The following is a 23,488-nucleotide window of genomic DNA, read 5'->3' on the forward strand; positions in this document are numbered from 1 at the left end:
AATAGAGTGTGTAGGAATATGGTGTTAGCATGAGTGCATATGTTAGTATTTGGTGTTAGCATGTGTGTGTTATTGTGAGTTCGTGTGCCAGCGCATAGTGTTGGAGTACCAGGGGTGAGCGTAGGGTTAGTGCTGGGGGGTCATGGGTGGAGTAATGGGTGGGGCAGTGGGATGGACATGGCTGATGGGAGGGGCATGGGGGTCCAGGCATTACTAGGATCCATGATTTCTGATGGCGGCCCAGAATGTGTGTCCTAGTACATATGTTGTGTATGTTACAGGGGGGTTTAAGGGCCCAGGGGGGCCACTAGGGTTTCCTACACCCCAGGCCAGAAGGAGCCAGGCCTCCCTCTCTGTTTTAAGGGATTAATTTCCCTATGGTGATAAGCTCAGTTCAACTTCACTGGAACACTACACAGAATTTTTACGACTGATAAGAAACATTGATGTCATCATTTGCCTGTTCCTTTGAACCCCGTCGTTTTCACTCCTTTCACTGAATTCCTGGGCATTGTTTTCTCAGGGACACCTTCCGACAGCTCTATAATTATCCTGGGAATCTAAGGAATCTTCCTGACACAGTGATTCAATGTTATTACAAGGAGAGAAATGAAATAAAATGCATGCTTTGCCAGTGCTACTCTACACGGGCTTGATGCATTTTCTCCGTCAGGCAAAAGATGCGATTAGCTTGAAGGGGAGGAGATAAGAGCAAGCAGAGCTCGTAACTGTTTTTTTTTTTTTATGGAGTCACTGCCATTAGACAGCTCACAAGCCCAATTTGCATGGGTGGGCGGGGTAGGCGTGGCTACCCCCTCAGTTAAGAATGGAGTGGAGATGTCAGTCAAAAGGCAGAAAAAAAACTACATTTGTATCCAGTCCAGCTGCAGGCAGGATTAGTAGCGGAAGACTGCTAGAGACAAGCAGCTGATCGGGACATGGGCAGCAATCTGCATCCTCGCCATGGAGACAACACTGTACGGGGTCCTCATGTAAGTACCATGTCCTTTCTGGCGAGTGTAGCCTGCTCCATTGTGTTCCCTTCAGGGGAGGCCTGCTTAGATTGGGGGGTATGGGTTGGATCATATGTGTTACGACTATTCTCAGTATGGGGTCTTTTAATGCCACGTCCCCTGCACGGTACTTTTCTTACCAGTAACTAACAGGAAGGATATCTAATACAAAGGGCTTTTCCTGAAGCCGAGAGAGAGAGAGATGGCTGTGGGGCTTTGTCTTTAGCGATCCTCTGCTTTGATTCATCTTTCACATACATGTAAAGTGGTAAAGAAGATCATAAATATGTTATATTATAATATATATATATATCTAAATGTTATATATATTTTTATATATATATATATATATATATATATATACGCACACACACAAATATGTTATGCAATATATATATTCATATCACACACACACATGTGTATATATATATATATATATATATATATATATACACCATACACACACATATACATACACCACGCACGCACACACACACACATATATAGATAGATATACACACACACACATATATATATATATATATATATATATATATATATATATATATATACATGTATACACCACGCAAATGCACATAAACACACTTTCTACATACATATGTATATATATATATATATATATATTCAATTAATTCTTGTTGCAATATCGCTCTATTAGGTTTATTATATTCTTTGTAATGAATGTAATATGCGGTGTCATGATTTGAGTAATATTCCACTTCTATCATGGAAAAGTCAGAATACTGTAACTAACCAACAAGCTTTGTAAATACACGAGGAACAGAAAAGAAAATTTCCTGCGAGTCTTAAGTAAAATATTGATACATTTCTGTCATGTGTAATATTTGTATATGCATAAATAGATAAATGCACAAATATACAATTCATGTGTTTCCTTAACCACATTAGTAGTAAAGAAAATCACGTAGTGTTTGACGTCGTTGTCCTTTCACAACCTTGTTACAGGTGTGGAATTTCAGCAGAAGTCTTTGTTAAATAAGTAAATTTTGTATAAGGAAGTGGGGCAATAAATATTTCAGGCTATGAGTGACTAAGAAGCATAATTTGTTTCATAAAACTTTTGCTATTTCTTCTTTTTTAAATGTGGATGCACCCAAAGGCTTTCAGAGACACGGAGTCTCATATGTTTCGTTGCTATGGTCTCTCTCACAGACTCTTACCTGTAACCAAGCATGTTGCAAGTCTTAAGTTTTCTTTTCATTGTTCCTATGCACCTTCAAATTAATTTTTAGTAACATGATTAGTTAATAACAGCGTTAAATAGAGATGTTATAGTCTAGTGTCCGATACAGCCCCACCAACAAATAATGCATATTAGAGTAAACACCATCTGCTCTGCTATTCTCACCAGTTTGGGCTGTTCATTCTGGGCAGTTGCGCCTGGGTCTCATTCTAATCCCTGGATGCCAACCAGCTCTGGAGTTACTTGCCACTGTGCAATGATATGCACTAAAGTGCATTTGATGGTCAGAGTGTCCCTTTAAAAGGCTAAGAAATTAATAGGCTAGAAACATTGTTGATGAGAAATAAATCAAATGGAGATGACTGAAATTAATGATTTAACTTCGAATTTGGCTTTAATTTACTTATTTTGTTATATTTATAAATACTATGTGGTGTTCATATGATAAGTGCTTATATAATTACTTACCGCTCTGTTCCTTCAAAAGTTTACAGGTTTAGTCAAGAGGTACGTACAATATCTCCAATTCCTATTGAAACGCTAGATGGCTACTGCCACGAAGGCCACATGTGTGTATAATTTTGGCAAATCACACACGGTAAAAGTTGACAAATCCACGGAGATTGGTAGCGATGGCTCCTAGATAAAGATAAATGACTTTCAATATGCTACCCACCATTGCCAAATTCACCACCGCTAGTAGGGCAAACACTGCTACTAATTTCTAAATATTTGTAGTTATTATTTGTGTATGTACGGTACAGGTCAAATAGAAATGTCTCTATCCCAACATGCAAAATAGCAGACCATCATAGAATTATGTTTTTTTTCACGGGCTGAATAAACAATTTACCTGAACTAAAAGAGCAGTATGGTTTAGTGAATGAGGGGACAAAGGGACTCTGGGGATGATTACAGGGGAGAGGACCTCTAAATGTCACGGTGGAGTCAGAAGGACTGACTCTCACTGTCGTCCCCTGATCTGCAGTCAGTGCGGCAAATATATATATTTTGGTGTGGTAGCAGAGGGAGTGATTGCATGGAAAGGAGCGTTGAGCGGGGCCCAATGAAATGCTTGGGTAGGGTCCAATTTTTTCACTATGAAATATATTGACAACAGGGTCTAATATTTATATATTTAAATATATATAAATATATATTTAAAACGGGCGTCCGCCGCCATACAATGTATGGCGGTTGTTGACGCCCCAGGGAGGGGCCAGACATGGCCCCTGGTGCCGATCGTGGCGTTGCTGAATGCCTCGAGGTCGAGGCATTACAGCAACGCCGTTTGGGTACAGAAAGCGAACGTAAATCGCTTTCTGCACCCGTTTAAAGACGTGCCCGTTCTGGCACGTCATTTGTCATAATCGACTTGTTTTTCCGTGCCGTGCCAGAACCGGCAATTGTCATTAAGGGGTTAAACACCTGAGTGCAGGTTAATTGGCTCCACCTTGCTGACCTCCAGCAATTAACCCCCTCATGCTGGGAATAATGAGCGTTCCAATCTGCCACTTATGTAGACAGACTTCATTACCTTGCCACAATATATATATATATATATATATATATGTATACACCACGCACATGCACATAAACACACTTACTACATACATATATATATATTAATGAATGTAATGTGCAGTCATGATTTGAGTAATATTCCACTTCTGTCATGGAAAAGTCAGAATACTGTAACTAACCAAAAAGCTTTGTAAATACACGAGGAACAGAAAAGAAAATTTCCTGTGAGTCTTAAGTAAAATATTGATACATTTCTGTCATGTGTAATATTTGTATATGCATAAATAAATAAATGCACATACCGTGTTTCCCCGAAAATAAGACATACCCATAAAATAAGCCGTAGCAGGATTTCTAAGCATTTGCGCAATATAAGCCATACCCCGAAAATAAGACATAGAAAGTGAAAGGAGACATAGAAAGTAAAAGTAAAAGTGTCCTCAGGGGGAAGAAGTAAAGCTGTTGCTGCCTTTTTACTCAGCAGTACTGAGCCCAGAGAGATCATCCCAGCTGCACTGTGCAGATTGCACCCAGTTCTCACGGGATCCCTGATAAACAAGCCAGCCCTTTACACATCAGCTTTGCTGGCCTATCTCTTAACTATATTTGAATAAATGTAGATTGTTGTACCATACTTAATAAAAATAAGACATCCCCTGAAAATAAGCCATAGTGTGTCTTCTCGAGGAAAAATAAATATAAGACAGTGTCTTATTTTCGGGGAAACACGGTATATACAATTCATGTGTTTCCTTAACCACATTAGTAGTAAAGAAAATCACGTAGTGTTTGACGTCGTCGTCCTTTCACAACCTTGTTACAGGTGTGGAATTTCAGCAGAAGTCTTTGTTAAATAAGTAAGCTTTCTATAAGGAAGTGGGGCAATAAATATTTCAGGCTATGAGTGACTAAGAAGCATACATTGTTTCAGAAAACTTTAAATGGGGATGTATCCAAAGGCTTTCAGAGACACGGAGTCTCATATGTTTCGTTGCTATGGTCTCTCTCACAGACTCTTACCTGTAACCAAGCATGTTGCACGTCTTAAGTTTTCTTTTCATTGTTCCTATGCACCTTCAAATTAATTTTTAGTAACATGATTAGTTAATAACAGCGTTAAATAGAGATGTTATAGTCTAGTGTCCGATACAGCCCCACCAACAAATAATGCATATTAGAGTAAGCACCATCTGCTCTGCTATTCTTACCAGTTTGGGCTGTTCATTCTGGGCAGTTGCGCCTGGGTCTCCTTCTAATCCCTGGATGCCAACCAGCTCTGGAGTTACTTGCCATTGTGCAATGATATGCACTAAAGTGCATTTGATGGTCAGAGTGCCCCTTTAAAAGGCTAAGAAATGAATAGGCTAGAAACATTGTTGATGAGAAATAAATCAAATGGAGATGACTTAACTTTTAATTTGGCTTTAATTTACTTATTTTGTTATATTTATAAATGCTATGTGGTGTTCATATGATAAGTGTTAATATCATTACTTACCGCTCTGTTCCTTCAAAAGTTTACAGGTTTAGTCAAGAGGTACGTACAATATCTCCAATTCCTATTGAAACGCTAGATAGTAAAAGTTGACAAATCCAAGGAGATTGGTAGCGATGGCTCCTAGATGAAGATAAATGACTTTCAATATGCTACCCACCGCTAGTAGGGCAAACACTGCTACTAATTTATAAATATTTGTAGTTATTATTTGTGTATATACATGTCAAATAGAAATGTCTCTATTCCTACAAATAGCAGACCATCATAGAATTATGGTTTTTTTGCACACGCTGAATAGACAAGTGGTAATTTAATTGCTAAAAGCTCCAAAGTCTTGTAATGCTTTGAAGGGACAATCGAGGAAGTAGGATTTCAGTGGCCTTATTACTGCCTCTTCACATTCCTTCTCTTTTTTCAACTCAGCCTAGACTCCTATTGCCTCTCAGTCTCCATCTGTTTTATATTCACCTCCTTCTAACTAAAACTGCTGTCTTAGACATACATTGGATATTTATGAGCATTGTCATGTCACTGCATGATCCCCATCACATAAAACACAAACCCCTGACCAATGAACACAGACGGTGGGGACTCAGGAACTTCCCTTATCACTATATCGGTCACCAACAAGAACATAACTTTGCTAAATTGAAGTCATTATGCTAGTAAGACTAATGACGTAATCCAGTTTTAAATTGCGAGTGTGTAAATTAAGTACGCTCAAATTCGTCAATTTAATCCGTTCATTTAAGGATTTAAGGTATACTTCAATTATTGTATCCATGGTTAAATTAGTGAATAGTTGATCTTAATCTGTTATTTATATGTTATTAAAAAATAGGGATATAACTTTGGATGGAAATATATATTTAACATTCCATTAAGACTATAGTACTTTTCTGATGAAATGCACTTAGAGGCAGATGAACCAGCCAAACTGCAGCTCAACAAATGTTCTCACAAGCAAATACTTATTGTACAACTCAGAAATCAGTTGGCACTGTATCAATTAAATATATTAATACTATGTAAACTTACTTTACTTTTGAACAGGAACTTTGTTCCAACTAGTGCTTTAGCAGGGATATCCTAACAACTGTGACCTTTTCATGGCCCTAGAGGACTGGAGTTGTGCACCCCTGGTCATGTGACACTAAATCAAGCGCTGATATGTTGTTACAACAATGATCCAGTAGATACAGTTGTACATATATGTGGATTGAACTCACAATCCATGAAGGTTACAATACACAACATAACACAGGGGAGACACACAAAAATGATAAGTATCTGTAAATGAGGAAATTAAAATATGAATGGGTGATCTGGCTTTTTTATTTCTAGCATGCTAGCTAGTTGATCTCACAATAATTCCGTTGAACGATTTAATACTAATAGAAGTATTGCGTGTACAGTTAAAAGATTTTCTTCTTTAACAGAGTGTGGGATTTGGCAATGATTTGTCCAAGCGGAACAGCACCTTTAGGTTTCTAAAAAGACGTAAGAGAGCTAGATTTACGACTTATTAGCCAGTACATGCTTGAAATGGAGGACTTTATCGCAAGAAATTGTATGTCATGTCGAGATTGCACATACTTTAAATGGCACTATGACTATATAATAGGCGTGTGTAGATAAAATTTAAACAAGATAACTGCTTGAGTGATTGATTTGCAGGAGCCTGTTATGTTAGGCTGCATGGAATTGTGGCCTTTATCTACTTTATAGACCTGGGCACATTAAATGTCTCTATGAGGTCAGAATGTTTGACAAGTATATAGTAGGCTTCAGGTACAACAGCCTATTACTGAGCTTCGTGGGCAGCCTTTAATCTTTTGATAGAGTATTGGAGTGTTTTTTTGCCTCTGTCCATTGCCTCTTCCCTTCCCAGCACGTCACAGGTAGCCCCAACCCCTGGAATTGCTAGTTAGTTTATTCTGTCAGTACTTATTCATTAAGGAAGAGAGGGAGGCCTTTTTCCACACGTACGTGCATTCCATTAAGGAGTAGACGCCAACATTCTTTGTGAAGGACAATTGATTAAATGCCCATAGGCAACAACTACTTCCAAAAGCTTTGTCACAGACACTAGTGTCCAGGGACAGACACTTTGCCCATCCCTTGTCCCATGTGTGGGTGTGATTGCATAGCAGTGTTCTGCAAACAGGATGATTTGAATATAAACATTATAAAATACAAATAAGGTAATTTAAATTGCCTTTATTGCCTACATTTAATTTTAGTTGAGAGGTATAAATGTGGTTAACATGTTTATTTTAAGATGCCGAGGACAATAAAATATCAGATGACACCACTAGTTTGAAGTTTATTTTTGCTGGGGACAGTGGCAGTAAAGGAAATGCCCCGTGAAAAGTTAACATCTGGTAGCCCTATGTTTCTAGAAGACCAATGGCTCCCCTTAGCATGAGTCAGTCCTTAGAAAGCTTTAAGATAATGGTTGGTAAATTATTACTTTGTTTTGAAGAAGAAAGCAAAGAGGAACTTTAAATTGGTTGTTATTTTGATTCTCAGGTGGCTTTAGACTGTTCAAACTACTGGTGCCTTCCAGGTTCCTCCACTTACCAGTAATCCCAGAAGTACCATAAGTGGTTTAGTTGTACAGACTGATTAAAGTATTTGGTTCCTGTAACTGCAATGAGGTGGGATAACATCTCCGGTATACTGTAACTCCATTGTATCCACAACTAAGCAAAATAATAAATACAACAACACACACTGCAGGTTTAAAGCTTTAATTACGTATAATGAGTTTTACTTTCTGTAGTGACTCCTGCCAAAGCTGAATTTAAGGCTGCTTTAAAGAACAAACAATTTTATTCTGGTGTCCGCATAATAGATCATACAAGCCGTGAACTGGAAAATGTTATACAGACCCAGAGAGCTTTATAGTTGGCTTATCTCATGTTGGTTGGTGTTCTACCAGAAACAGGAAGTAGGTTAAACAAATTCTACCATTTCACACTCCAGTGACATCATTATATCAAGATTCTTACTGTTTCATCATAGCCTGTGGTGTATTCTTGCCTAGGCCTAGAGTGGCACATCCACGGGGAGGCAGCCACTCTGCCGCATCGCTGGGGCAAATCATCATATTGGTTATGCTTTGTAATGCTTCATCGCCAAATAAGACATGATGCAGTGTGGTTTTTTTTTTTGCTTTCTTTTGTGGTGCTTATCTTTCTGTATTGACAAAAGTGAAGCTGGAGAGGATGTCAATATTAGTTTAGCCCAGATCTGAATGGAAATTTCTGGTGAATAGCTATCGCTTGAGGTGTTGTACTTTTAAAAACATGTTTTCATTAGGGAAACACTATCGGAAAGGGTACAAAAACACTGTTTCACACTAAACTATTTATTTGCAGCCACTTTTTTTATTTCTAGCTTTATATAGATTTAATCATGTAAAAGAATGTCAGAGATCTCTTAGAAACCATCCACTAATCACTACCGAAGGTCAAAGCTATTGTTTTGTCTTAAAATAAGTAGATTTTGTTCAAGGACTGTGTAGTTCAGTATGCGTTAACTGTTGCAGGGAATATAATACGGATGTTTAAGCGTCCTAGCAGAAGTTGTAGCGGCTCATACAACATTCATGGGATAAGCATATGCTATCACGAATCTGAGACCAAGGCATGATTAAGGTCTTAGTCTTTATGTCAAGACAATGGACAATGGATGGTCTAGATGGTCCATCTTGTGCTTATCTGCTGTTCGATGTTTCCACGTCAGGTGCAGTGGAACACTGGTTCATACAGTTCATGCAATTCATGCAGTCCCCCCTCCAGTACTATGCTCAAAGCTACGTATAAACTGGCAGTCATGTGCAAATGCTGGCAGAAAATAGTTAGTTCCCCTAAGGAATCCAAAGATTGTTATCACAGTTAAGCTTGTAAGCCGCATAAGCAGGGGTTTACAAATATCAAAGGCGTTCAACCAAAGTAGTACTATTTGTGCGAGCCCACATAGCTAAGTTTAGCTTAATGATCTAAATATAGAATTTTTATTTTTTTTTATGATTTCTTATAACATACTTACAACAGCGTAAAGTATGGGCCAACTGTATAGAAAAATCTGCTTTCTCGCTCCCTGTTATTATCATCTATTATTTAAATAGCTCCAACAATTTACCCAGCGCTTCTAACAGTATATACATTCAAAGGGTGTGACAAGACTAGAACTGACAAACCAACACAAACCAATACATTATGTCAAGAGGGCCCTGCTTACAATCTAGGACCTATAATAATTATACCACACAAAGCGTACATGTAGTGCTGGGGTATCACAGATTAAAGTCCAAAACGTGATATCAACACTGATTTAAGAAACAACAGTGATCGCACAATCTAATCATATTGTGTGTATGAGCGCAAAGTGTCTTGGGGATCTAATAAAAGAGCAAAAGGGCAAGCCCACTATAGTCTTAATAACTGCTTAATGATGTTATTTTTAATGAATAAAAGCCAGTTATGTTGTAGAGTAGGGGCCAGATCTGGAAGGGTTGCCACGTCACCAATTCCCCTGTTAGGCCCTTGATTCAGCAGACCTTGGCATTGTGTGTTTATACAACTGTCTCTGGTAATATGGCCTTTTATTAATAGCAAAGGAGTGGAAGCCGCACAACAAAGGGTATCAAACCGGAAGTGTTACAGTGTTTCATGTGCATTGAAAGAACTTCCAGACTATTAACAGCTTTCTCCTTTGTGTTCTGTTGAAATATCACACAATGAAGCAATAAAGAACACACACAATAAGACAAACAGGCCACCGGATGCCTGGTTTCCAACAGCCCAGTAATTTCACATTATATTGTTTCAACCGGACTATCCAGTTGTTTGTCATAACAACCAAAACAAACGGCGGTAAATGTACATTAAGTTTTAACGGCCGTACACTCCATTTAGACACGTTAATGTTACAGTGACTAAACTCTCATGATGTAAGCGGCCCCCCAACTCTGGCCTCTCTGCTCCAGCCCCTTCTCTGGCCGGCGTGCGCTCCCCCTCCTCCGCCCATGCCGTAAAGGGAAACAGCGGGGTCTTCATTGCGGAGCTAGGCCTAAGCGTGTAGGTCGGTTTGGCAGGCGGTGTGTATGTACGGAGGCTGCATTTCCAGCACTGTGTGCGCACCGCCCTGTCAGCTCACTTCCCCCGGGCCCCCGCCTCCTCTCCCTGCGAGCCGAGTGCGTGAGAGTCCGGACTGTGTGATATCAGCCGCGCAGACCTCCCTTCCAACACCGGCATAGTAACGGGGGACAAGCAGAGCCTCCTATCCTCATACAAGGTAAGGGAGCTGCCTGCCCCGGCGACGCGAGAGGCCGGTGTGCTGATGGCGGAACATAGAGCCCCCTAGTAATCACATAGAATAGTAATATATAAAAACCGGTAAGATGTCCTGTAATTATCTGTACATCATGTGCTGCAGTCTTGTGTTTTTAAACGATTTCCTATGAATTGTTAATTCTCCGGATTGATTCGGGTAAGGCAAAGCCTGCTGTTATAGACGGCTATTTAGAGGTATATTTTTGTCTTGTTGATGCATTAAAATCCAAATCACATTGTAACCCGAACCTGGCATAAGAACCCATGAGGCCTACAGGAAGAATCATTTAGTGGCAGTCTACACACAGTGGCTCAATGAGCTTACAATCTATTACCACCAGTTATATTATTGCAAGCTCTCCTCCAAAATACTAAGAAATCAGCCAGGAAACATAAAAAAGTGGGTTGCTCGTTATTACAATAAAATTGGGAGGTGGGCTACTTAAATGTTTTAAGTGGAATTAACAAGAGAAGTGTGTGTGTGTGTGTGTATATGTATATGCATTATAAAAATAAAAGTATATTATCTTTAACTTAATATGTCCATACACTTTGTTGAACTAACAAGCATGTTCATGAGTTTGTGTGCCTTAATTATTCTTTCTTCACTTTCGAAACTGGTCACATATCTTTTGATTTAATATCTAAATTGTAGGTTGAGATCTAGTCCGAAAAGACATAACTCTACATTATACTCTGTGTGTCATTTGTTAAATATAGTCTAAAGGTCATTATATTAAAAGATCAATTGTGCCTTTTTTTTTTTTGTCTTTGTGTATCTTTCAGTAAAATATTAACGCCACATCCAACCCATCCTTTAATATAGCTACAGCATAATGTTTCTCAGAGAAGCCTCTCGTCTTGCCATGCTCCACCACGCTAGACTGTCTACATCTAAGCTAATTTCTGACTCTCATGACTAGAGAGACCTACAACGGCAGCATAGACGTCAGGCACTTACACTACGATGGAGCTACCTTGTCAGTACAGGAGACAGTTTCTCCATGAAATGAAACAGATCAGTGAAGCAAAATTAGTTTGCTTCACTTATGCCTGGAACAAATTGGCCTGACTGCCCATTCTCATGCTCAAGGGGGCTTTCTGCAACACTGCAGATGGCATAATGTGGACTCGCACAATCCACTCAGGAAGCCTACTCGTAGTTTTGACGTTATAGTTAAAATGTAGATAATGGCTAAATAGTGCTACTCAAGCATGACATTTGATCTATATGTTTGTCTGCACAATGTATAGATGAGGCTTCTTTTTATGACAAGTGGGCTTTGTAAGTCCATTAAGATGTATAGTCACATCATGATGTCATGTTCTTAAGTTCACTTGGTTTCTCAAGGTTGGAGAAGGCTTAGAGAACTCTGTTTCCAGCTGAAAGTGAAGTGATATTTTCATTGAATAGTGGATATACCATAAAGCCTGTAGTGCAGGTTCTTCATTCCAGTTAAGGAATCCAGAATATGCTGAAGGAGCCATGATTGTTTCAACTGGGCCATAGCAGAATGCTACCTTTTTGTCTGTGAACCAGAAGTTTCCATATGTCGTAAAAAATAAATAAAAATCTAGCACATATACAATGCCTATTTCTGGAAAAACAGAACTTGTAAATTCCTTATTCTTATCTCATTTTTCCAGTAAATTGTAATTGACTTTTACCAAATTCATTTTGGGCTTTAGGCTTGCAGGGAAATCCTGTAGGGATTAAATTGCATGGAGTCCCAAGATGGTAATTAAGAGTTAATTGGGTTTTTTTGTGCATTAAATGTCATGAGGACCTTTTGGTGCAGTTTGCAACATTATCCTATCACCACAGCAACCACACAAACAGTTCACCTCTGCAGGGTCATTGATTATAAGACTACTTTCCAAACTTTTAAGTAGAATTGCTCTTTATAAATATCATGACGTGTGTGTACCGAGAATGGCAAGGCATACAGTTGTGTTGGGGGACAGAATGGCACTCCGCCACCTAGAAATAAAAGAGAGCTTGTTAAAATACGACTTGTGTTGACTCAACCTAGTTTTTTTACACACATGCAAACATAGGCTGAATTGGAAAAGCACTTTGGTTCATCAATAACGGCATTTCCCAAGTAATCCTTTTGGTATTGACCCAGAATAACGCAAACAGTAACTTCTCCCACACCCCGTTGACACACACACAAGCTGCTTCCTTTGTTGCTTTAAGGGAGAGAGACATTAATAATCCAGAAGACTATGTACGTGGAATATGTGTGCTCAGCTGATATCTATAACCATGCAGTTATCTGCATACGCACACACAGGGTCATATATATTTTCTAGATTATGAAATCCTTCTGTTACGCTTTGTCCTTGGACTCGTGAGGCGTGTCTTCGTTTAATGAAGTTAGAAAGGTCACATTGTGGTTCATCCACACACATACGATCGCATGCCAAAATATACAAACTTTTTTGAGTGTGAGTGTACTCACATTTTGTAAAAAAAATAACTTTTTTGTTCAGTATCTTTTTATTTCATTCTGGTAAAAGATATACAACATTTTGTCCAGAATACAACATATCATAGTAAATAAATAAATAAAAATCTATCACCCCTCTTCATTGTGCCTTTCGTTTTTGGACCAAAGTATCGTTATATAGTTGGATGTGATAACGTCGAGGCCTTATGTCGTGCAACCAGAGGCTGCCATGCTACTTTAGGATATTACAACATTGGGGACGTATTCATACCTTCTGTCGGCTAGTTAAAACAGTAGATGAACAATCAAGTAAATAAGCCAAACGCTAGAAAACAAGCATGCTGCCCATTGGGTTTTCATGTTAGATCTGTTTCATTTTCACATTTGCCTATGGAACAGAGTAAAACGTTTTTTTCCTCAGTCATACTGTACCAAAAAACACATTGAAGGCCATGCAAAATTGATTGCAACATGCATGAAGAAATCAAAAATATGGTATTTAGGACTAGGGTGTTACTGTAAATGTCCACTTTATTATACGCCAGCTCATTTTATTCTTGCCTAACTAAGGGGACTTTTGAAAGGGTTTATTAGCGTCGTTTGTTTACTTAATGGTTATGAGTTTTTGGACTCGGCTAAATTGAAATAACTTGCAAAATAAACAGTCAAGGCAGTCTGAACATACCCCTTTGCTAAATAAAATGAAACAGAAATATTGACACATAGATTACCACTGTAACGATAAGATACGAGAACTGTAACATGGTCTAATATTTACATTGCAAGTCTCGTATAACGCTAGGCTTTCTCTTTTAATATTCGTGTACACTGCAGAAGAAACATGTAACAATAGGTAAACTGTCCCTAGATGAGCATTGCCGTAAGCAGGTCAAGGGCGCCCTTATGGAGACGGCAAAAGTGGTTCCCCAGTTTGAGTTGAAGTTATAAGTTCCTTTTGTGGAACGTCCCTAAACCATTTACACATATGAGACATACACTAGACAGATAGATGGATATAAAGAGAGTAATTGTTATGCTTGTGTCCCCCTCATTTACTACCGATCGCAACTTAAGTAGTTGCTCTTACATCAGATGTGTCCTTACATTGTAACGGTGAAACGGCTGTAGCTAGTTTTAACACATTCACTTGATCAGGTTAAAATCGGTGACGGTTTAGGTTTTGAATCGGTTTTAAGCTTGTGGTTAAACACTGGCTGATTGCTAGAGAATGTGACTTTAACCATTTGAACTTTGGCTTGTTAATGGGCAGTAAACTATCCCGCGTTAGCAATAAACCCTATTGTCCTTGCAGGTTTCCCTGTTTTAGTGTTGTGATATTGTAGCCCAGGCAACCTTACAGGCTTTCTGCTACCTCCACGGAATAATCACTGGAGCAAGAATCCCCAACTATGCACAGTAATTATTGCTAACGGGGGTTCTTGACAAGCTTTTCGTTGCCCAGTTTCAGCAAGCAAACGTAATTGTTGTTGTTCTCACCGTAAACTATAAAACTCCTTTTACATAAGTAAACCGTGTACTTGTCAGGGCAGTGACCAAAAGTTTAGATAATGTCTTTTCAGATGCTACTGTTTTAAATGGAATCGCCTACAGCAAAACAGAAGTCCTAGACTGCCTCATTGCCTTCATTTGCAGAATTTAAAGGCAAACTTTAATACACGTGATAGCTGATAAGTCCCTCTTATGTGTTCACATGGTGTTTGTCTTCCATGCTATGATGTATAGAGAGTCTGCAGAATCCCCCCCATATGCATTTCCTCCTTTCCCCACCCCAGCTATATTCAATGCAGAAGATGTATTTATCTGGGTTACTTATCCGCCTGTTCAGCTGTACCGCTGCTTTATGAAACATTATTAGGGTGGTCTAGGGACCCCATGAGAAAATTCACCGAAAACACTCCCATTGATTCGAATACAAGTGCTTTCTTGACACTGATTGGCTGCTTAAAGCAGCTATATTTTTTGTTATTAACCTCTTTAAAGCATGTGTATTAAAGGACTCGTCTAGTACTTTAGTATGCATTCTTCTTTGCCAAGGCTGTCTGGAACAGTAAACTATCCCTTTAACAGTTGAGTGCCGTCTAAACAATAGTTTTTAGTGTAGCGTGCTGATGACGTGGTTTGATGTTTACCTTTGGCATCGCTTTTTGATCTTACTTTTTGATCTCGCTCATGGTAAATGCATGCTTCAGTTGTCGAGAACAACCATGGGATTTTGTTGCAAAATCTGTAGAAAGTACTACAGGTCTAAGGGCATATGGGAAGTGTGTTTCCCTTGGGTGTTAGCGAAGAGGACAACCGTCATTTGTGGCAGCAACATTTTGTACAGGGTAGTCTTGTAACTCAAGCAAAACTCATTGGGTTCATTAAATAACTATAAGCCGTTAGGAGGCATGCAAGGACTGCTTTGCATGCAGTGTTGGCAGCTTCATTATTTACATTTGTATATTGAAATCAGAACTGCTTGCCAAATACATATACTTGCTAGATACATGCGCAGACGCCCAGCTATCTAACAGGCCTCGATAAAGCCCTCCAGGGTCAGCTGAGACATTGATAATTTTTTTTTTAATGCAAACATCATTTGCCCCTTATCTTGGGCTAATAGACTAAACTATTTAGTCTATTATATTGTAATTAGAAATGGGTGAGCCGGATTCACCTGCGTCCTAAGGTAATGTAAGCATGGGTTGGGCGCTTACTGAGAATTTCAAGCCGTGGTTATGGATGTCAGTCAAACAATGAGTAGCTTATTTTTTCTTAAATAAACAATCATCCTGTGTTTCTGCACTAAAGGAAATAATGTTACCGAATAATTTGATCATTTGGGTGCTGCCTTAATTGACTCAGGGTTTCTTTTGGCGTTTCATAATATCCGGACTTGGCAAGGGTCACGTCAGAAGCAGACATTATGCGCATCCTTGAACATTTTGTGCGTGCTTTTTTACATGATGCACTATAAGGATATGGTGTTTTTTTAAAATGAATCCTAGGTGTGGTTTAAATGGCTTAATGACTTCATCAGCTGTTTAAATTCTCAGCGTTGACTCACAGTCATTTAAGATGTCTCATGGACTTAGATTGAATAAGTTACGTCATTTTTTCCCCTTTGACTTTCATCTGCCATATTAATTTCACTTCTGACCATCGCCTTGAAGCTGGGCATTTAGCAGGGGTGAGGAAAGAATCGCCCCCATGCGTTCGCGAAATGGACAGCGTTCAGAAAATATTTAATGACTGCATAAAAAGTCCTCATTGTGTTAGATATGGCTTCTAAAAATCGACATCTTACTACGAGCAGACCATACGAGCCGCATTATTCGTATCTGCCTTCAAATTCTATGTTTCTATTTGTTTTGCAGGCATTGTATTTTGAAAATTTATCAAGGCAAAAAGTTACCATGGAGAAGACTCTCAATCAGAGGAAACTTCGAGTATGTGTCGCCACCTGCAACAGGGCTGATTACTCCAAGCTGGCACCCATTATGTTTGGCATCAAAGCAGAGCCAGATCAGTTTGAATTGAGTGTGGTGGTTATAGGATCTCATCTTATCGATGATTATGGGTAAGGTATATGGTGTGAAAACCTACGTCTGATATTTAACAGCACGCTCACAATGACGTTGAGTGTCAGAACGCAAATAAAAAATTCTTTAAATCTTTAATTTTTAATCCAATACCCTTTATATTGCGATACTTATAAAAAGTCCAACCTTTGGGATATAGCATGAGCTGGTGCAAAGTGGTGAAATCACCATAGCAATCAATAGAAGTTGTTTCTTCGGGTCGCTAAGCGCTAAAAACATAGCACTTGACTTTTTTTTTTTTTTTTTACATTTTTTTAAATAAAATCTCTGTTATTCTAACTTGGCCAAGACTAGTGCATATTTTCAGGCCAGTGTTTTTAATATAGTTCTGGTGCAAAAAAATCACAGGCCTCGCTCCATAATTGTAGTTCCTGTATTATATTATTTTTGTTCACCAATCTGATATCCCTGCCCCAATGTTTGACACATTTAGTCTACATTTATATTCATATCAAGCACATGTCTGTTATGGCTTATTCCAGAGAGTAGGGGTGATTGACTGTAAAGAGGTTTGCTAAAGAGTGCATCTTCAGCCTGCATATGTAGTGATATGACAATGAATATAATGTCATTCAGGAAGCATATGAAATTTCAACTGAAACTTTAGGCCAGATGGTACTTCAGCTTTCGGTAAGTGTGCAGGAGTCTGGTGTAGTGTGATAGAATTTGCGGTTAAAGGTAGATCTAATGTGCTGCCACAGAGAAGGGCATTGTTGTTCCTCAAAACTAGAAGCATAACATCTGTAGAACCTATAATATTTTTTTTATTGCTGGCATCTTTATTTCTATGCTGTGTTTTATTAACCTCTGTTAAAATCCAGGCTCCTAAATTTTTCACACTAAATTATACATAAATTGCTTCACCCCTAGTTAGACATTACAAGCTCTGCATCATAGTAACGTGTATATGTATATTTTCCTTTTTTTTTTTTTTTTTTTTTTTTTTTCATTAGTAATACCTATCGCATGATTGAGCAGGACGATTTTGATATCCAGGCCAGGCTGCACACCATAGTTAGGGGAGAAGATGAAGCCGCCATGGTGGAGTCTGTTGGTCTTGCCCTGGTGAAGCTTCCAGATGTGCTCAACAGATTGAAACCAGACATCATTGTCGTCCATGGGGATAGATTTGACGCATTGGCCTTGGCCACCACTGCAGCTCTGATGAACATTAGGATTCTGCACATAGAAGGTGGAGAAGTCAGTGGAACTATAGATGATTCCATAAGGCATGCAATCACTAAACTGGGCCATTACCATGTGTGCTGCACCAGGAGTGCAGAGCAGCACCTGATAGCAATGTGTGAAGACCATGACCGCATCCTCCTTGCGGGATGCCCCTCTTATGACAAGCTTCTCAACGTAAAAAACAAGGACTACATGAGCATCATCAGGATGTGGTTAGGTAGGTTACTGGATTTTTAACGTTATTCACAACAAAAATATGATTTTATTGTTTTTTTTTAATATAAATTCTATTGGAGATAAATTGTCATTTCACAACCTATCTTTGTCATTCACACCTATCGTATCAATTGCTGTATTATCATCTTGGGGATATTTTGGAACAGCCCCAATTCAGCAGCTATTTTTATTTTTTCCTTTATTTGTAACCTCTATAACTGTACCGTGCATTCCATAAAAAATGTAAAGTGGTGTTTATCTGTAAAGTTGTTGTAATTGCCCTTGCTTTCCTTCAATGCTCTCCTTAGGTGACTTTACACCAGCTAGAGTTGCTAAATACTTTCCCTTTTGCAGTGGGTGTTTGTTGATGTCCTACAGTTGAAAGCAAATGAACGTTTCCTAGCATTCCCGATTAAAGAGATAACTCTCGCTGTTTTGTAAATAGGCTCTGTAGCTCTCAAACAATACAATCGGAAAGAAGAAGTGTTAAAGTCTTTTTTTCATTTTTGTCACAGGTGATGATGTGAAGCCTGAGGAATACATCGTCGCCCTACAACATCCAGTTACTACTGACATTCGACATTCCGTAAAGATGTTTGAGTTCACTCTGGATGCGCTCCTCTCCTTCAACAAGAGGACATTGGTCCTTTTTCCAAACATCGATGCAGGTGAGTGAACTGGCATAAATAAAATTTAAAGGCTACCTATAAATAAACTTTTTTTTTTTTCTGTGTTTAAATTCATATCTGTCCTGAAACGCATGTTTTTTTTTTTACAGGAAGTAAAGAAATGGTACGTGTGATGAGGAAGAAGGGAATTGAACATCATCCCAATTTCAGAGCTGTGAAGCATGTGCCGTTTGAACAGTTCATACAGTTAGTTGCGCATGCCGGTTGTATGATTGGTAACAGCAGCTGCGGTGTGCGTGAAGCTGGGGCTTTTGGAACTCCAGTCATTAATTTGGGAACACGTCAGACCGGAAGAGAGACAGGTCAGGATTAAGACATTTATCAGCATTTAAGTTACTCGCTATTCTCAGTATAATGGTCCTGTTTTAATTCTTATTTCATACTGGTGGCCTGGAAGCTACATACTGTCCTACAGTTCTTATATTAACAGGCATGCCTGTTTGTTTAGTGGCAGATTTATTTTTAATATTTAATATTACCTTAGTCTCTAATATCCATAAGTAATAAATTATAATATTATTATTATTAATAAATAATTAAATACTCACTGTTAATTTTCAGGTGAAAATGTGCTCCACGTTCGTGATGCAGACACAGAGAATAAAATAATCCATGCACTTCAGCTCCAGTTTGGAAAACGCTATCCTTGGTAATTTTGTGTTTCATGTCATTCAAAATTGTGTTTTGGTCTTTACGTTGGTTGGTTTCATTTTTTTTCTTCCAAAAGTATTTAAGCTACGGTATTGTCCCTTTGCAGCTCAAAGATTTACGGAGATGGAAACGCTGTACCAAGGATTGTGAAGTTCCTGAAATCCATCAATTTAGTGGAACCGCTGCAAAAGAAGTTTTGTTTTCCCCCTGTAAAAGAAAACATCTCTCAGGACATTGACCACATCCTGGAAACTTTGAGTGCGTTGGCTGTGGATCTAGGAGGCACTAATCTGAGGATAGCCATTGTCAGCATGAAGGTAAAGTATGATTGTTGTACTGGTGTCTGACATTATCATACCGCTAATATGGAAATATTGATTTAGAAACAGACTGGAGATTAAAACCCTGGCACTTTTAAGGCCAGTGGCCAATTCATGACATGCATGCGGCCGCTTGCTGGATACGTGTGGCCACAAGTTGATTCAGAAAGAAGGCAGAAGCATCAATACAGTATGTGGTGTGAGAGTTTGGATGGCTGAATGATGGCTTCTGAGGCAGAAGATGTTGCACTCCACCAAATGATGATCGTTAGCTAAAACATGTAATGGTTCAACCACAATATGAATGGGACTTACAGGCTGTGCACTTTTAATATTAACATAATAGCTTTTGAAATGATTATTCATGTTTGGCTGTTTAACCATTAGAGGCATTTGTTTTTTCAGGGTGAAATAATTAAGAAATATACACAGCCCAATCCAAAAACGTATGAGGATAGGATTGAGCTAATTCTTAAAATGTGTGTGGAAGCCGCCTCAGAAGCAGTGAAACTGAACTGCAGGATTCTGGGAGTAGGTAAGACCCATATAGAATGTAGAATGACAAATTTCAGGATATACTGTGAACAACCTGTCGAAAAATCTGTAGTTTATTGTTCCAGAGATTTAGCATTTAGTTCATTACTAGTGCTCTTCAGTTATAAACTCATTAATCTCTGCTTTTAGATAAATTATGATAAAATTACATAATTAAAATAAGCAAATTGGTCCATTTCATTACCTTCTCTGATATGACATGGACTCATGAAAGTGTTTGCATAGGTATGGAACCCTTGCATATTTAGCCCCTGTATGTAAGGTCTGATCCACATTTACACTGGTCTATCCGGTGTTGGATTAAATATATTTTCTATACCAACCACCCAAAATAAAGTAGGGATATTGGGCAAATAAAATCATTCGCAGTAATTCAGACATTTAATTATTGGTGATAGTATGACTGGGTTTTCCCAGAATGTCACTGGTCAATACAACTGCATTTTTCTTTACAGACCTTATGTCTTTTCCTCTTTGTGTTTAATGTTATTTCTGTATAGGGGTTAAACTCGGCTGTTTTCACTGTTCTGTTGCATTTATCCTCTTTGCTCTTTGCGTGCATGAGATTATTTTTGCATACAAGGGTTTACCGAAATGGTCTGTTTTCATTGTGGGGAAAATATTCTTTGTTTTGGCCAGGAATTTCCACAGGTGGACGTGTAAACCCTCACGAAGGTGTGGTACTTCATTCCACAAAGCTTATTCAAGAGTGGAGCTCTGTTGATCTTAGAACTCCTCTGTCGGATACATTACACCTTCCTGTGTGGGTCGATAATGATGGCAACTGTGCTGCGCTGGCAGAAAGGAAGTTCGGCCAAGGCAAAGGAGTAGAAGACTTTGTCACCGTTATTACTGGCACAGGTTGGCATGACACAATGAATAATAGAGTAAAAACATAGTTATGTGTAAAGTAGATTGACCAGTAGGAATATTCCATTTGTTGCCTTGGGAATTGGGAATTGCACCACTTTTATCACTGCTCTAGAATAGCTTTTATATATATATATATATATATATATATATATATATATATATATATATATATATATAACCCCCAGTGTGTAAATAAAGTCTGTTTTATTTATCCTATGTTAAAGTAGCCCCATTACGCGTTGTTTTGTTACTGATGTCCGAATATATTTTTTTGTACTTTTCAAAACCAGGAATTGGTGGAGGAGTTATTCATCACCATGAACTTGTCCATGGAAGCTCGTTTTGTGCCGGTGAACTGGGGCACATTATGGTGTCTTTTGATGGGCCGGACTGTATGTGCGGCAGCCATGGTTGTATAGAGGCATATGCCTCTGGAATAGCCTTGCAAAGAGATGCCAAAAAGCTGCATGACGGTGAGTACATGTATACATAAGTCAACATCTTTGAACATTATGTATGCATTCAGAACATTTCACTACATCACTACACCCTGTTTCCAGCGCTATAGTTAAAAGAAAAAAAGAAAAACATGAATGGCTTTTTAGATGAAAACATCTAAGTAATTTTATAAAGAAAACCTCAAATCAGGACAAGTTTATGAAATACGATAACTCAATCTTTTTTTACGCTATTTAAGGTAGCTTGTAAAAGTAGTAGATTTTGTCCCATGTAATCCAACATACACACACTCGCCCTCTGCCTCTCTATGTTGATACTTTTAATGGTTAACATCTGTAAGATTCTCTAGTAAAGCAATGGCTAAATGATATCAACTCATAGTATTGAATGCCTGGAATCACAATAAAGATGGTTTAGAATTTTTTTAATAATGCATCTTGTGACAAGTTATTTAAAAAAAAATCAGCTGACTAAAAATACCACTCTTAGACATTCTTTGATGTTTGCGTTATACAAAGCCAGGCATTTCTGATATTTATAGATTTCTCTTGGCTAACAAGGAAATCTCAGAATTTAACATGTTTTTTTTTTTCTGCAGGTGTTTGTAAAGTTATGTTAATCTAACTTGTTCCGGAACAATAAAATGTCACCTGGCTTCATGTTTTTATAATAAATATGTAACATCTTTATTGTATTGCTTTTTTCATTAGGGTTTGACAATGAAATTGTGAAATCCTGAGATTTTGGTTATTTTTACATTTCAAGCTTTCCATATTTATGTGGATGCCATCAAAAATAATTATTTTCTCCATGTCCCTTGATGTACAGATGATCTGCTGTTGGTTGAAGGCATGTCGTTGAAAAATGATGAATCTGTTACTGCGGTTCACCTTATACAAGCAGCAAAACTTGGCAATACCAAAGCCAGCAATATTCTCAAAACTGGTAAGGACATTTCTCAAGTGAAGGCCGTTAAGAGTTCTGGTGACACGTCATGATTATGGAAACAAAGTTAAAGTAGTCTGATAACATATGGGGCAATATAACAGCTCGATAGATGATGGCCGATTCATTTGTATCATCTACAAAGTGTTTGCTCTTGCATGCCTAAACATGGCTTATCATTATGCTGATTCAGCATAACAACATGTAGCTAGCATGTTGCCCATCTGTTCTTTCATCCTGTATGTATTGTTCCAATGATGATAACCTTGTTAATCATTTATACAAAGGCAGATAGGAAAGGTTTTAATCAGTATTGGTACGTGGTGCATGTTGAAATTGTCATGTCTGCTATTTACACTATAGAGATATCTATCTATCTATCTATATAGATATATATCTATCTATCTACATATAGATATAGATATATATCTATATATATATATCTATATATATATATATATATAGATATATATAGATATATATATATATCTATATATCATATTTGGTCTTTATTGTACGTGAATGTTTATAGCAATTCTTTTTTTTTTTCTCTTCACTACAGCTGGAACCGCCCTGGGCATTGGAATTGTGAACATCTTGCACACCATAAACCCATCACTAGTGATCCTTTCTGGTGTCCTAGCAAACCAGTACGTCAACGTTGTGAAGGAAGTGATACGTCAGAGAGGCCTGGCTTCTGTTCAGGATGTCGATGTGGTGGTGTCAAACTTGTCAGATCCTGCTCTTCTGGGCGCAGCAAGCATGGTGCTCGATTACACCACACGTAGAACCTACTAGTGAACCCAAGACGTTTATACTATAACATAGACTTTGGTTTATCATCTTAATACAACTCGAACTTGCGTGAATTAAGATGTCTGTGTAACAAACTTACTTTCAGGATAAAGCTGGTCTAGGCATCCTGAAAGCTA

General features: G+C 38.3%; 1 protein-coding gene across 1 annotated transcript; it reads left to right on the plus strand.

Annotated features, from left to right (window-relative positions):
• Window positions 1-723: 723 nt before the first annotated feature.
• GNE (glucosamine (UDP-N-acetyl)-2-epimerase/N-acetylmannosamine kinase) lies at window positions 724-23,488 on the plus strand. Its single transcript, XM_053465808.1, has 12 exons — window positions 724-992; window positions 16,436-16,638; window positions 17,614-18,065; window positions 18,580-18,732; window positions 18,843-19,055; window positions 19,315-19,402; window positions 19,511-19,721; window positions 20,130-20,259; window positions 20,919-21,140; window positions 21,443-21,625; window positions 22,440-22,556; window positions 23,119-23,488. Exons 1-12 carry the CDS (start codon window positions 939-941, stop codon window positions 23,352-23,354), a joined length of 2,262 nt encoding a protein of 753 aa, XP_053321783.1. The 5' UTR covers window positions 724-938; the 3' UTR covers window positions 23,355-23,488.

This window comes from Spea bombifrons, chromosome 1, assembly GCF_027358695.1.
Source record: "Spea bombifrons isolate aSpeBom1 chromosome 1, aSpeBom1.2.pri, whole genome shotgun sequence".
Lineage (NCBI taxonomy): Eukaryota > Metazoa > Chordata > Amphibia > Anura > Pelobatidae > Spea > Spea bombifrons.